The 14,473-nt window shown below is 41.9% G+C and overlaps 1 protein-coding gene across 10 annotated transcripts in view; it reads left to right on the plus strand.

The window, feature by feature from the left end:
* The window catches only part of foxn3 (forkhead box N3), a 469,004-nt gene that overhangs the window by 148,512 nt on the left and 306,019 nt on the right, over window positions 1–14,473 (plus strand). For all 10 annotated transcript variants that reach the window (XM_072568100.1, XM_072568103.1, XM_072568099.1 and 7 more), the window contains one exon: window positions 295–860. In XM_072568100.1, the coding sequence (XP_072424201.1) occupies window positions 309–860 (552 nt within the window). In that variant the 5' untranslated portion in view covers window positions 295–308. The remainder of the gene's footprint in view (window positions 1–294; window positions 861–14,473) is intronic.

The raw sequence follows: 14,473 nt of genomic DNA on the forward strand, positions 1-14,473 counted from the left end.
CTAAAAGTTGGCTGCAAAGTGCAAAAGAAATTCACAGTAAACTGCTAGTCAAATCCCTGTGGTTTTGACTTGTAATAAGCAAATAAAGCACAAACAGAGCAGTGAGTTGCTGTAGCAACAGTATAACTAAATTATTTTGCTGTCAGCCATGATGTAATTTTCCTGCTTAGATGCTCAAGGGAATTGGAGTTCCATTTGTAGCCAAAGTTATTGGCATAGAAAGAGGGAGGGTGAATCCATTTACTGATGATGTATGCATCTCGCCTAACTTCTTTCTATTTTGCCTTCCATTAGGAGCCTTGGTCTAAATGGGTCCAGTCATGCCTCCCAGTAAGAAGCCAGAAGGCTCTGGAATTAGTGTTTCGAGTGGACTGAGCCAGTGTTACCCAGGAAGTTCACTAACCAAGGCGTTCCAGGAAGTTGAGGAACTGGACATTACGAGCAGTTATTTGCCTGCCATCCATTTGGAAAAAGTAGCCATGGAGGATGAAGAGTTAACAAACCTGAACTGGCTGCATGAGAGCAAAAACCTGCTCAAAAGTTTTGGGGACACTGTACTTCGTAGTGTTAGCCCGGTTCAGGATATCGATGAGGATACTCCACCATCCCCTGCTCATTCTGACCAGCCATATGATGCCAAGCAGAACCCTAACTGTAAACCACCTTATTCTTTTAGCTGTCTCATATTTATGGCTATTGAAGATTCACCCAGCAAACGCCTGCCTGTTAAGGATATATACAACTGGATCCTAGAACATTTCCCTTACTTTGCAAATGCTCCGACTGGGTGGAAAAATTCTGTTAGACATAATTTGTCATTGAATAAATGTTTCAAGAAAGTAGACAAGGACAGGAGTCAGGTGAGCTGCCCAATTTTAATGTTTATTTGCTTCCATGCAAATCACTTGGAATCATTTTATGGTTTTGACTCTTTTAAAAAAAATGAAGTAAATATATTCAACTTTTATGTGTATGATTCTTAGATCATTTTGAGTCACAAAATGAGGCATTTTGGCCCTTTTTGTGGGGGAGAAAATGTACATAGATGTCAAATTTCTATAAATGAAAATTGTTTCATGGTCACAGTTAAAGATTCAAGCATTATAGAATTGAGATAAATTAAGGCCAATCAGTTGCACTGACTCCTTTGTCTTTGCAAGGTGAAACACTGAGTGTTCCTTAGATACACCATAGTTTGGCATCTGACCAAGTTAGAAAGGTATAATAAAATGATTCTATTTAAGTTACTCTAAAAAGAATATGAACAATATAATCATAATGGAAAAAAAAATTGGTCTTTGCCTTTAGCGCTCTCGCTCCCTCGCGCTCTTGTGCTCTCGCTCCCTCGCTCTCTCGTGCTCTCGTCTGTGTTCTTTTACATTCCTTCTTCTTTCAAACTCCTCTTGTGTATCATCCCTTTTTTTGTATTCCTTGTCCAGTTGTTTGTTTTCCTGTTCACATTTTTTCTCTCATTTTATCTATTTGTTTTTGTGATATTTTTCATCGTTTTTTTTTCCTTCTTTGGCACATCTTTCATTTTTGCATCCTGTCTCTCATTCCCTCTGTTTTGCTCTTGTTCGTGAAGACTAGTAATTTTCTGTACTATGGGATTGGCGAGAGCCAATTCCACTGCAACCAGAACTGACATACTGAATGCTACCAAACTACCATTTGGTAGCTAATGTTCTATTTGTTTCTTAGGTGATGCAGTAAAGTTAATGGAATATTAATACTTCATTTTAGATGATTATTCTGTCTCTGGAAGCAGCACTGTAATATTAATGAGGTGGCATACAATGTCCAGAGGCAGCAAACATCAATTGAGGAGAAAACTTTTTTTTTCAAATTACACTCCTGTAAACCCATTGGGACTTTTTTTTTTAAATGTCGTTATTTAAAAACTACGTTTGGAGTCTAGGGTTTCCAATGGTTTTATTTTGGCTGCAGGTAATCTTGGCTGACTACCATCAACCTTTCTCTTGCACTATATAGATCACCCCTCAAAATAACAATTGAGGTGTACACGTATAGTTCCACTATTTTCAGAGCTGATGTGCAGTACAAATTGGCCAAATCCCATAGAAGAAAATTCAAGGCATGTATTGTGAGTAACTTCATTGAACTGTGGTGTATATAGGGCTTTAATTCATACTTACTAGAGTCAGATGTACTGCTTGAAACAGACCTTCAGTCCAACTTGTCCATGCTGACCAGACATCCTAACCTAATCTAGTCCCATTTGCCAGCACTTGGCTCATATTCCTCTCAACTCTTTCTGTTCATAGACCCATCTATGCCTTTTAAATGCTGTAATTGGACCAGTCTCCTCCACTTCCTCTGGCGCCTCATTCCATACGCGCGGTTCTGTTGAAAAGGTTACCCCTTAGGTGTCTCCTATATCTTCCTTGTCTCACCCTAAACCTCGGCCCTCTAGTTCTGGACTCCCCTACCCCAGAGAAAATATCTTGGTCTATTTATCCTATCCATGCCCCTCATGATTTTATAAACCTCTATAAGGTCACCCCTCAGCCTCCAGTTCTCCAGGGAAAACAGCCCCAGCCTATTCAGCCTCACCCTATAGCTCAAATCCTCCAACCCTGGTAACGTCCTTGTAAATCTTTTCTGAACCCTTTCAAGTTTCACAACATCCTTCCAATAGGAAGGAGATCAGAATTGCATGCAATATTCAAAAAGTGGCCTAACCAATGCCTGTACAGCTGCAACATGACTTCCCAATTCCCATACTCAATGCTCTGACCAATAAGGGAAAGCATACTAAATGCCGTCTTCACTATCCTATCCACCTGCGACTCTACTTTTCAAGGAGCTATGAACCTGCACTCCTAGGTCTTTGTTCAGCAATACTCTCCAGGACCTTACCATTAAGTGTAGAAGTCCTGCTCTGATTTGCTTTTCCAAAATGCAGCACCTTGCATTTATCTAAATTAAACTCCATCTGCCACTCAGCCCACTGGTCCATCTGATCAAGATCCTGTTGTTCTGAGGTAACCTTCTTCACTGTTCGCTACATCTCCAATTTTGGTGTTCTCTGCAAACTTACTATACCTCCCATGTTCACACCCAAATCATTGATATAAATGATGCTAAGCATTGGACCCAGCACTGATCCTTGTGGCACACCACTGGTCAGAGGCCTCCAGTCTGAAAAGCACCCATCCACCACCCTCTGTCTTCTACCTTTTGAGCCAGTTCTGTATCCAAATGGTGAGTTCTCCCTGTATTCCATGAGATCTAATCTTGCTAACCAGTCTCCCATGAAGAGCCTTGTTGCACACCTTACTGAAGTCTATTTAGGTCACGTCCACCACTTTGTCCTCATCAATCCTCTTAGTTACTTCAAAAAGCTCAATCAGTTTCGTGAGACATGATTTCCCATGCACAAAGCCATGCAGAATATCCCTTATCAGTTCTTGCCTTTCCAAGTACCTGTAAATCCTGTCCCTCAGAATGCCCTCCAACAACTTGCCCACCAATTGTAGACGTCAGGCTCCCTGGTCTATAGTTCCCTGGCTTTCCTTACCACCTTCCTTAAATAGTGGCACCAAGTTAACCAACCTCCAGTCTTCTGGCACCTCACTTGTGACTCTCGATACAAATATCTCAGCAAGGGACCCAGGAATCACTCCCCGAGCTTCCCATGGAGTTCTAAGTACACCTTATCAGGTCCTGGGGATTTATCCACTTTTATGCATTTCAAGACATCCAGCAGCACCACCTCTGTAATATGGACATTTTTCAAGATGTCATTGTCTATTTTCCCACATTCTATGTCTTCCATGTCCTTCTCCACAGTAAACACTGATGCAAAATGTTTGTTTAATATCTTCCCCCATCTCCTACGGCTCCATATTTCAGCTGCCTTGCTGATCTTTGAGAAGCCCTGTTCACTACCTCTTTACACTTTTGTCCTAATGGGTTTATAAAATCCCTTTGGCAAATAGGGTTAAGGAGAATCCAAAGCTATCTCCTGTCCCCTTTTTGCCCTCCCTGATTTCCCTCTTAAGTATGCTCCTAATGCCTTTATGCTCTACTAAGAATTCATTTGATCTCTCCTGTCTATACCTGACGTGTGCTTCCTTCTTTTTCTTGACCTAAACCTCAATTTCCCTAGTCATCCAGCATTCTTTACACCTACCAGCCTTTCCTTTCACCCTAAGAGGGAATATACTCTCGTTATCTCATTTCTGAAGCCTTCCCATTTTGCAACTGTCCCTTTTACCTGCAAACATCTGCCCCAAATCAGCTTTTGAAAATTCTTGCCTAATACTGTCAAATTTAGCCTTCCTCCAATATAGAGCTTCAACTTTTAGATTCAGTCTATACTTTTCCATGACTATTTTAATACTAATAGAATAAGGTCGCTGGCTCCAAAGTTCTCCCCACAGCTCAGTCACCTGCCCTGCCTTACTTCCCAAAAGAAGGTTAAGTTTTGTACCTTCTCTAGTAGGTACATCCACACACTGAATCAGAAAGTTTTCTTGTACACACTGAACAAATTCCTCTCCATCTAAACCCTTAACACTATGGCAGTCCCAGTCTATATTTGGAAAGTTAAAATGCCCTACCATAACCACCCTGTAATTCTTACAGATAACTGAAATCTCCTTACAAACTTGTTTCTCAATTTCTCACTGATTATTAGGGGGGTCCGTAAAACAATCCCACTAAGTGATCATCCCTTTCTTATTTCTCAGTTCCACCCAAATAACTTCCCTGGATGCCTTGCCAGGAATACTACACCCAAAAATACAACGGTAATGCTATCTGGACCCATAGAAACACCTGGATCGATTTTGACTTTGTGTGGTAGCGAATTGACAGTCCACCTCTTATGTTGTCAAAAATTGAGACTCTGGAAAAGCACAGCTGCTCAGGCAGCATCTGAGGAGCAGGAGAGTCAGCGTTTCAAACATAAGCTCTTCAGGAATGAGGGAGTGAGGCGCAAGGGGGCTGAGAAATACATGGAAGGGGAGTGGGATTGGGGGGGGGATGTAGCTGGGAATGGGACAGGTGGATGAAGGTGGGGGGTGGTGATAGGTTGGAAATGAGGGTGGAGTGAACAGGTGGGAAGGAAGATGGGCAGGTAGGACAGTTCAAGACGGCCGTGCCGAACTGGAGTGTTGGATCTGGTACAAGTTGGGGGGAGGGAAGTTGAGGAAACTGGTGAAATTGACATTGATTGCATGTGGTTGGAGGGTCCCAAGGCAGAAGATGAGGTGTTCTTCCTCCAGGCGTCAGGTGGCTAGAGTTTGGTGGTGTAGGAGATCCAGAACTTGCATGTCCTTGGAGTGGGAGAGGGAGCCAAAGTGATCGGCTCCTGGGCTGTGGGGTTGTTTAGTGCATGTGTCTCAGATGTTCTCTGAAATGTTCTGCAAGTTGGTGCCCTGTCTCCCCAACGTGGAAGAGATCACATTGAGAGCAATGGACACAGTTTGTGAGGTGTTCGAAGGTGCAGTAAAATCTCTGCCGGATGTGGAAGAATCCTTGGATGGAAGTTTGTGGACACAAAGCTCTTCTATTGTCGTCAGTAGTGATAAGGATCAGGAGAGAACAAAAACCTTTTCTATATGATTGCCAAGTCTGAATTTACCTGATGAGTATTAAGTTATACTTCTTTAAAAAGGAAACGTTATTGAAACAATTTATATTTGCACAGTCTACATGTGCTTGTATGTAAGTAATAAATGCCACACCTGATGGAACCAAACTTCTTCAGCAGTTGGTAACAAAATAATTCTGCACAGTAAAATTTCAACTAACATTTTACTATGTAGGTCTAACTTTCACCTTTTTGGTTTAATGTTTTTGCATCGAGAAAGGAACAAAAGGTTATGGTTTAGCTTGTGATTTTTATTTTAAAACCTTGAATTGTATGGATTACATACAGGTCAGAATTGATTTTGGACCAACTACCAACTATCAACTGTCGCCCGTATGCCGTTTATTTACAAATGGGCTAACTGGGGTCAAAATTACCCTGTAGCCTTTGTAATGTCTTGGAATATTTCATTGTACAAAGTATGTTAATTTGGAATAACCTTTTCTTTCTGAAGGGAAATATTTGAAATGAACAGATCAACCGGTATTGTGCAGCAGACTCGATGGGCTGAATGGTCTACTTCACTTATGCTGTATGTTCATACAGTGAGGGGAGGGAGTCTTCAATTTGTGATTGGCCAACTACAAATGCTCATACAAACCATGTCCCATGTTACTATTTCCGGCATGTGAACTCTTACGTACTTGCGTTTGCTCATACTTGCAGATGTCTTGTACTGTATTGTTTGGCTTTGTATGCAAATTGATTTGCCAGCCGACTTAAGAGCAAAACCTGTTCATAATCCAGAGGCTTCCTTCATATAAAATGTTATGAAGCTACCTCTGTGGCAGTGTATAATGAAAAGCATTTTTTTGTTACCTGTTTAGTTGTCCCACGCAGTGCCTTGGTGTGATAATCACATAGATTGCTGAGATGGAACATTAAAATGTTCTCACTTCAGTTCCCTTCAGTGCACTCAGTGCATGTTTTAGCGTAACACAGTTTTGCCTCAATGTTAGCTTGTATCTGTTTCCCTGTCTGGCACAAAAGAGGAAAATAGATGAGCTGATGTCATGTCAGAATGCAAGTGAATCAGTAATACTGTATCTCCCAGGTTTTCTGAATATGAACTTGGAATAAATGATCAGTTGAAACTGCATTGTGTAAAATACTTCATTGGACAAGATTTTGAAACAGCAGAAATTAAAATTCAGGAGGTTGTACAAACAGGCAGAGGTTAAAATCATTTTGCTGCTTTGGTTAAATAATTGAAACTTCATACCAGATTTATTCTTTGATTCATTGCAGGGTTGTTGGATGTGTGTTCCAGCAGGAAATGGTTTTCTCTATTAGTATTCCTGCATTTGTGGAGGACCTCCTAATATTCATGGTGAAATATATACTTTTGTCTGCTACATGTTGATTTGTAGTGAAGAAGGCATTTGGTTTGCTTTCCTTTATTGGTCAGAGTATTGAGTACAGGAGTTGGGAGGTCATGTTGCAGATGTACAAAACATCGGTTATGCCACTTTTGGAATATTGTGTGCAAATCTATTGGAAGGATGTTATGAAACTTGAAAAGGTTCAGAAAAGATTTACAAAGATGTTTCCAGGGTTGGAGGAATTGAGCTAAAGGGAGAGGTTGAATATGCTGGGGCTGTTTTCCCTGGAGCGTCGGAGCTGAGGGGTGACCTTACAGATGTTTATAAAATAATGAGGGGCGTGGATAGGAAAAATATACAAAATACACCTCTCCCTTGAAGTGAGGGAGTCCAGAACTACAGGGCATAAGTTTAGGGTGAGAGGGGAAAGATATAAAAGAGACCTGAGGGGTAACCTTTTCATGCAGAGGATGGTACATGTATGGAATGAGCTGCCAGAGGAAGTGGTGGAGGCTAGTACGATTGCAACATTTGAAAGGCATCTGGGTGGGAATATGAATAGGAAGGGTTTGGAGGGATATGGGCCGGGTGCTGGCAGGTGGGACTATATTGGGTTGGGATATCTGGTTGACATGGACGAATTGGACTGAAGGTTCTGTTTCAGTGCTGTACATCTCTATTACTCTATTGGAAGTTAATTCAGCAATACAAGTTGATGAATGCTTATTAATTTTTATCTATCCTAGTTGGAAATAGGGAGGAATCTCCCATGCTGCTCTGGCACAGGCATTTGAATTAGAAGTAAAGAAGGTAAATGAAGCCTTGAGTGTTGGATGTGTACCCTTAAACCTCTTTTAGAGCCTGTTTATGATCATAGAACCACTTCTAGAAGAGGTTTCTTGTCAAGGCGGTTCTGCTATAAAGTGTTTATTCAAAGCGAATTGGCTTTAACGCGATTGAAGAACTTCGGCCATTATTGGTAGAATGCAAACTTTCCTTACCTCTATTGGCTATAACACGATTCCGGCCCCATTAGCTTAAATGGGGCAACCAATACACCATTTTCTTAACATGCGATTGTCCGAGAATGGAACTATCGTGTTATATCAGAACCCACTGTACTGGCTCATGTCCAGCTACTGTGAAAAGCTGCTACTCTGATATTGCAAGACTGTCTCTTCAACAGCCCAAACAATTTTAAGACTAACATTCATGCATCTGCATATGTTTTAGTATTGACATTTGCAATTGCAATACATCTCCTTTAGCAAATATTTGAGTAAATAATTCACTCAAATGATCAAGATATCACAACATAAATTCTGTTGCTAATCCCTGAATTCTAGGTCAGTGAAACAAATTGAATTGTCTAGACCTGTGATTTTCAAACTTTATGCTGAGTCTGCCATTCTCCAACTTGGAATGTTTTTAGATTAGATTACCTACAGTATGGAAACAGGCCCTTTGGCCCAACAAGTCCACACTGACCCTCTGAAGAGTAACCCACCCAGATCCATTCCTCTACATTTACCCCTAACTAATGCACCTAACATGATGGGCAATTTAACATGGCCAGTTCACCTGTTCTGCACACCTTTTGGTTTGAGGAAATCTACACAGGCAAGGGGAGAACATGCAAACTCTACACAGACAGTCACCCAAGGTGGGAATCGAACTCTGGTCCCTGGTGCTGTGATGCAATGGTGCTAACCACTGAGCCACTGTGCAGCTGTTTTGTAGCATGTATTTTTAATATCAGAGAAAATATATGCGTGCAGAAATCTGTGGTTATTGTAATTATGCTCATTTATTTGTGGAGAAATGTCCTGATCTCTCAGATCCCAATTTGAAACTCATGGTATAAACGTGGAAACTTCTGGGATCCCGATCCTCTGAACTTGTTAATCCCAATCTTATTGTAATGCTTTCTATCCATTCTCCCAGTCGGTAGCCTGGGAACTCTTTTACTGCTGTACTATTTCATTTTGTGCCGTATCTGTAGTGATTTCATTTCAGCGACTAGATTTCACCATTCCCTTAAGACAGACCTTGCTTACTAAGTCTTGGTATTCAACAGACTTAATAGAATCCCTACAGTGTGGAAACAGGCCCTTCGGACTAACAAGGTAAAAACAATGACTGCAGATGCTGGAAACCAGATTCTGGATTAGTGGTGCTGGAAGAGTAATTTCCCCTTCTCCCACCTCACTCTAGTTCCAAACTTCCAGCTCAGCACTGTCCCCATGACTTGTCCGGACTTGCCCTACCTGCCTATCTCCTTTTCCACCTATCCACTCCACCCTCTCCTCCCTGACCTAACACCTTTATCCCCTCCCCCACTCACCAATTGTACTCTGTGCTACTTTCTCCCCACCCCCACCCTCCTCTAGCTTATCTCTCCACGCTTCAGGCTCACTACCTTTATTCCTGATGAAGGGCTTTTGCCCGAAACGTCAATTTCGAAGCTCCTTCGGCCTAACAAGTCCACACCGACCCTCCGAAGAGTATCTCACCCAAACCTATTCCCCTACCCTCTTACTCTACATTTACCCTGACTAATGGACATAACCAACACATCCCTGGACACAATGTGAAATTTAGTATGTCCAATTCATCTATCCTGCATATCTTTGGATTGTGGGAGGAAACCGGAGCACACTGAGCAAACCCACGCAGAGACTAGTAGAATGTGCAAACTTCAGTTGCCTGAAGCTCAAATCCAACCCAGGTCCTTGGCGCTGTGAGGCAGCAATGCTAACCACTAAGCCACCATGCCACACCAGAAACTTATTAGAAGAGCCAATTGAAGATCATTATAATGCAGGTCATGCCATTGGTTGTGACAGCTACAAGTTGGTTTGGGAAAGAATAGTTCAGAAATCACTTAGCAGAACATCCTAAACAAAGCTTTGCTGACAACTCTTAACTACTTATTTTAAGCAATCTTCAGATATCTCATCCTTGTGTCAACTTTTGGCAATTAATCTGCTTCATTGTAGAGACTGGGGTAGGATCCCTAGCTCACAGGCGATATTTGTTTTTGCCCCCTTCTGCCTCCTGTAGCACTCTGCTCTGCATGTAAAACAAAATGAAGTGAAAATAAGCAGACATTGCCACAAGCGTTGGCAACCATATCATTGGGACATTTTGATTGAGCATACTGTCCATATTTTGTGATCTTTCTAAAACCGAGTGCTGTGCTGGCAGTGATGCCAGATAATAAGGATTTTACAAACATGGCTGAAACTAATCAGCCATCCCTAACATGGAGTTTCTGCCATGTGGTTTCATCTTTATTTTAATGTAAATTGTATGTCACTTTTGAATACAAGTTCAGAAAGCTGATCAATACTGAACTTCAGTCTTGATTATGGTACATGTCGTGATTGTAACAAGGTCAGCTGGGTGGATCTCATAGATTGAGTTCCCTGATTTGGGTCAGATTAACAGCCCCAATCAGGGAACCCTGGCTGACGAAAGTAAACAGGAGTGTCAGACATCCTGTTCATTTGGAGAACTGGCTCTGAGGCACCTAGATCAGTATCAAGGACTCTCCATGTGTAAATAAAGGGTGACTCTGTTAAGAATACCAGTTTATGCCGTTATTTCTGTGTCGATGAGAGAAAAGCATGCTCATAAAACATTTGCAGCAGTCTTTTAATGGTTTTAAATTTTCTGGATATCACTTTCTGTCACAGCTGCCAATATCAGACTTTTGGACACAAGGATCCAGTCCTAGCAAACTGAAACAACTGGTGTTGCTGGGGGAACCAAAAGACAGTCAAACAGAATTGAAACCTTTTATGACCCAGCGGGATTAGATCACAGTAAAGGATAGCATATTATGGAGAGCCAGAGTGATTGTCCTGAGTGGTGGTCACTGCCAGATATTGGCCGAACTTCTCCAGGATCATCCAGTGATTTCCAAAATGAAGATATTTGTGGGAAGTTATATTTGGTGGCCAGGGTTGGATGCAGACATCATGCATTGGTGGGATAGTGCCCAGAGTTCCAACAAGGACAAAGATTACCACCAGCAGGTCCTCCATATTTGTGGGAGTGGCCGAGTAAACCATGAGCTTGGGTACACGCTACCTATGGGCTTAATGTTCTTAGTCATGGTAGGTGCCCACTCTAAGTGGCTGGATATGCATAGAGTTAATATGTCAAACACAGGGATGCCAGTAGAAAAACTGCACACACCTGTTGCAGTACACAGATTTCCAGAAATGGTGGTCGCAGTTACTGGGGCATTGTTTACAGGCAGGGAATTTGAGTGTTTCCTAAAGTCAAATGGCACTTGTCATAAGAGCAGCTCCACACTTTCCAATGGCCTGGCAGGAAAAGCAGCCTAAGCTTTAAAGGCAGGCTTAAAGAAACAGTCCACAGCCTCACTAGATATGGAACTGTTCTGATGGTTGGACCACCTCTTGTGCAACTGCAGGAACAGTTCCAGCAGAGTTGATAACAGGGAAAAAAAGACCTCACTGGGTTAAATTTGATAGTCCTGAACCTGGGAGTTGGGGGGTAATGAAGCAACATCAGGCAATGTCAATGCCAGGCACAAGATGCTAAGTGAAGGAGACCGTTTACTTCAGGGGGCAAATTGTGGATAGCAACCACAGGAATGGCTCTGCATGGGTCAGAGGCATGGTTGTCGCAAAGTTAGGTCCAGTAAGGTATAAGGTTTTGGTTGGTGTGATGGTCCTGAACAAGCACATGGACCGTAAGAAAGCTGCAAACTTGTAACTGGTGTGGGAGCAAAACATGCCAGGCTCCTCTCAATCCTGTCCAATTGTCTCAGAACCTGTGGGATTTCCCTCTCAATCAGGTATTGGAAATACCTCAATCTGAGATGGACGGCATGGATGTCACAGCTTCGACATCTGTGCAGCCTGAAGAAGAAAATTAATTTCTTCTAAGACACTCCGGGTGCGAGAAGTGAGCTATTGTGCATTACCTGCTGGCTGTACCAGAGGCAGAGTGGGAGGAGCCTGACCCCAGGAGGAGCTCCAAAACAAAACTGCCCATGTCCTCTGACTTGGAGGTGGAAGGATATAGTGATTGTAATGAGTCCAGCACGTGGATCTCATAGATTGAGTTCCTTGGTTGGGCCTGTTAATCTGGTCCAAGCAGGAAGCCTTGGATGTCAGATAAGAACAGGAGGGCATCCCCTTCACTTTTTTGACATAAGCAAAGCCCACTAAGGGAAATGCTTGTTAATATTTCACTAGCCATGTGGATATTTTTGTGGAGGTGGAAAATCTAGAATAAAGTTTTTGCACAGTGGTGTCTTTTTAATGTGTCATTGTATATATACACAGCTATGGGTGATTTGGGGAAAAAAGGATCAAAAACAACAAAAAGTGCCAGACATCCTGTTCTCTCTGGGAGCTGGATCAGTGTCAAGAACTCTGCACATGTAAATAAAGGGTGACTTGGTGACAGGATATTGGGCTTTGTAGTTATTTCAGTGAAATTATAGTCCTTGCAACTATAACTCAGTCATATAGCATAGAAACAGGCCATTTGTTCCACAATGTGCTGACCAGCAATCGGCAAATTAGGCTACATAGGGACTTGATAAAATCTTAAAAGTTGGTTGAGCTTTGGGTGAGTTACTTGAAAGTTTTGGAAGATAAAATATACATGCATTTGGAAAGACCGGGTTTGATTTCAGGAGTAGTCACCATGACTTTGTGAGTGGGAGAATGCCTCAAATTTGTTAGAATCTTTGAAGTGACCAGGATGATTGAGGGCAGGGTGGTAGATGTAATCGATATGGATTTCAGTAAGGCCTTTGATAAAGTTCCACATGGTAGGCTGCTCTGGAAGGTTAGATCACATGGAATCCAGAAGGAGTGGCCAAATTGGATACAAAATTGGCTCAATGATGGGAAGCAGCAGGCAATAGTGGAAGGATGCTTGTCAGACTGGAGGCCTGTGCCTAGTGGAGTGCCTCAGGTTGGTGATGGGCCCATTGCAGTTTATCTGTATCAATGGTTTGGATGAGGATGTAGAAGGCATAATTAATAAGTTTGCAGATGACACTAAAATAGACAGTATCGTAGACAGTGAGGAAGATTGTCAGAAATTGCAAAGCACCTTGATCAGCTGGGGAAGTGGGCTGAGAAATGGCAGATGGAGTTCAGAATAGATATGTGTGAGATCTTGTATTTTAGAAAGTCAAATCAAAGTAGGAATTTCATGATGAATGGTAGGGTCTTGTGTAGTCGAATCTAGGGATCCTTAAGTAGAGGTTCCCAGTTCTCTGACATTGGAGTCACAGGTAGACAGTGCAGTGAAGAAGGCTTTTGGCACACTGGCCTTCATCGGTCCAGGCGCTGAGTATCGAAGTTGAGAAATTGTGTTGCAGCTGTACAGGACATTGGTGAGGCCGCATGTGGAGTATTGTGTTCAGTTTTCTCACCTTGTTTTAGAAAGGATGTTATTAAACTGGAAAGAGTGCAGAAAAAATTGAGGATATTGCCAGGTCTCGAGGGTTGGAGTAACAGGGAGAGGTTAGATAAGCTAGGACTTTGAGTCTAGGAGACTGAGGAGGGAACCTTTAAAAAGTGTACAAGATCATGAGAGGCATGGATATGGTGAATGCATTCAGTCTTTTTTCCAGGATCGGGGAATCGAGGACTTGAGGGCATCAGCTCAAGGTGAGAGGGAGAAAAAAATAAAAGGGACCTGAGGGGCAACCTGTTTAGAGATTGGTATGCACATAGAATGAGTTGCTAATGGAAGTGGTTGAAGTGAGTACATTAATAACATTTAGAAGACATTTTTACAAATGTATGATAGGAAAGGATTAGAAGGATATGGGCCAAGTGCAGGGAAATGGGGTTAGCATGGATGGATGTTTTGGACGGCATGTACCATTTTGGATCAAATGGCCTGTCTTCATGCTATAGTACTGTATGACTTTGTTAGCGTTGGCCAAGAGCTGACTGTTATTGATTGTTTTATCATGAATATTGTCGCTGATATTTGGATTCTGTTAATTGGGGTTTTGAGGATGTGTATTGAATAATGTGTGTAGTGCTAGCTCAATATTCAGTTCCATTGAGTTCTTTTCCTGGTGCAAAGTTATCTTAATGTTCTCTGAGTATTCTTTGAGTGTATACCACTTTTTATTAGATGAGCAGTTTCTTTGAGAGGGTATTGTTTCACTCTTCATGCATATCATCTCTGTGTCCACTCATTACGTTTACCCCTCCAAACACTGCTTGCAGCATATTTTGTTATGTTAACTGGCCTTTTACACTTATTCCATTTTTCAATACAAAGTATTCAATAAGGCTGATATCAATATTTCTTTTCCACAGCTCCTCTTCAAAGGAATCTCTTGCATTCCATTTCACACCTTGTTCTGGATGAAATTCCTGAACTGCAGATAAGAAGAAATTTAATCAGCAACTGGGTGCCAACCCATTTTCAAGTTTAAACTCCTGATACCTAGTTGAAGTAGAGACCATCAACCTTTGTTGTATTTGTTGTGGGTATGTTCGCCTAACAGGGAAGT

The sequence above is a fragment of the Chiloscyllium punctatum genome, chromosome 4 (genome assembly GCF_047496795.1).
Source record: "Chiloscyllium punctatum isolate Juve2018m chromosome 4, sChiPun1.3, whole genome shotgun sequence".
Lineage (NCBI taxonomy): Eukaryota > Metazoa > Chordata > Chondrichthyes > Orectolobiformes > Hemiscylliidae > Chiloscyllium > Chiloscyllium punctatum.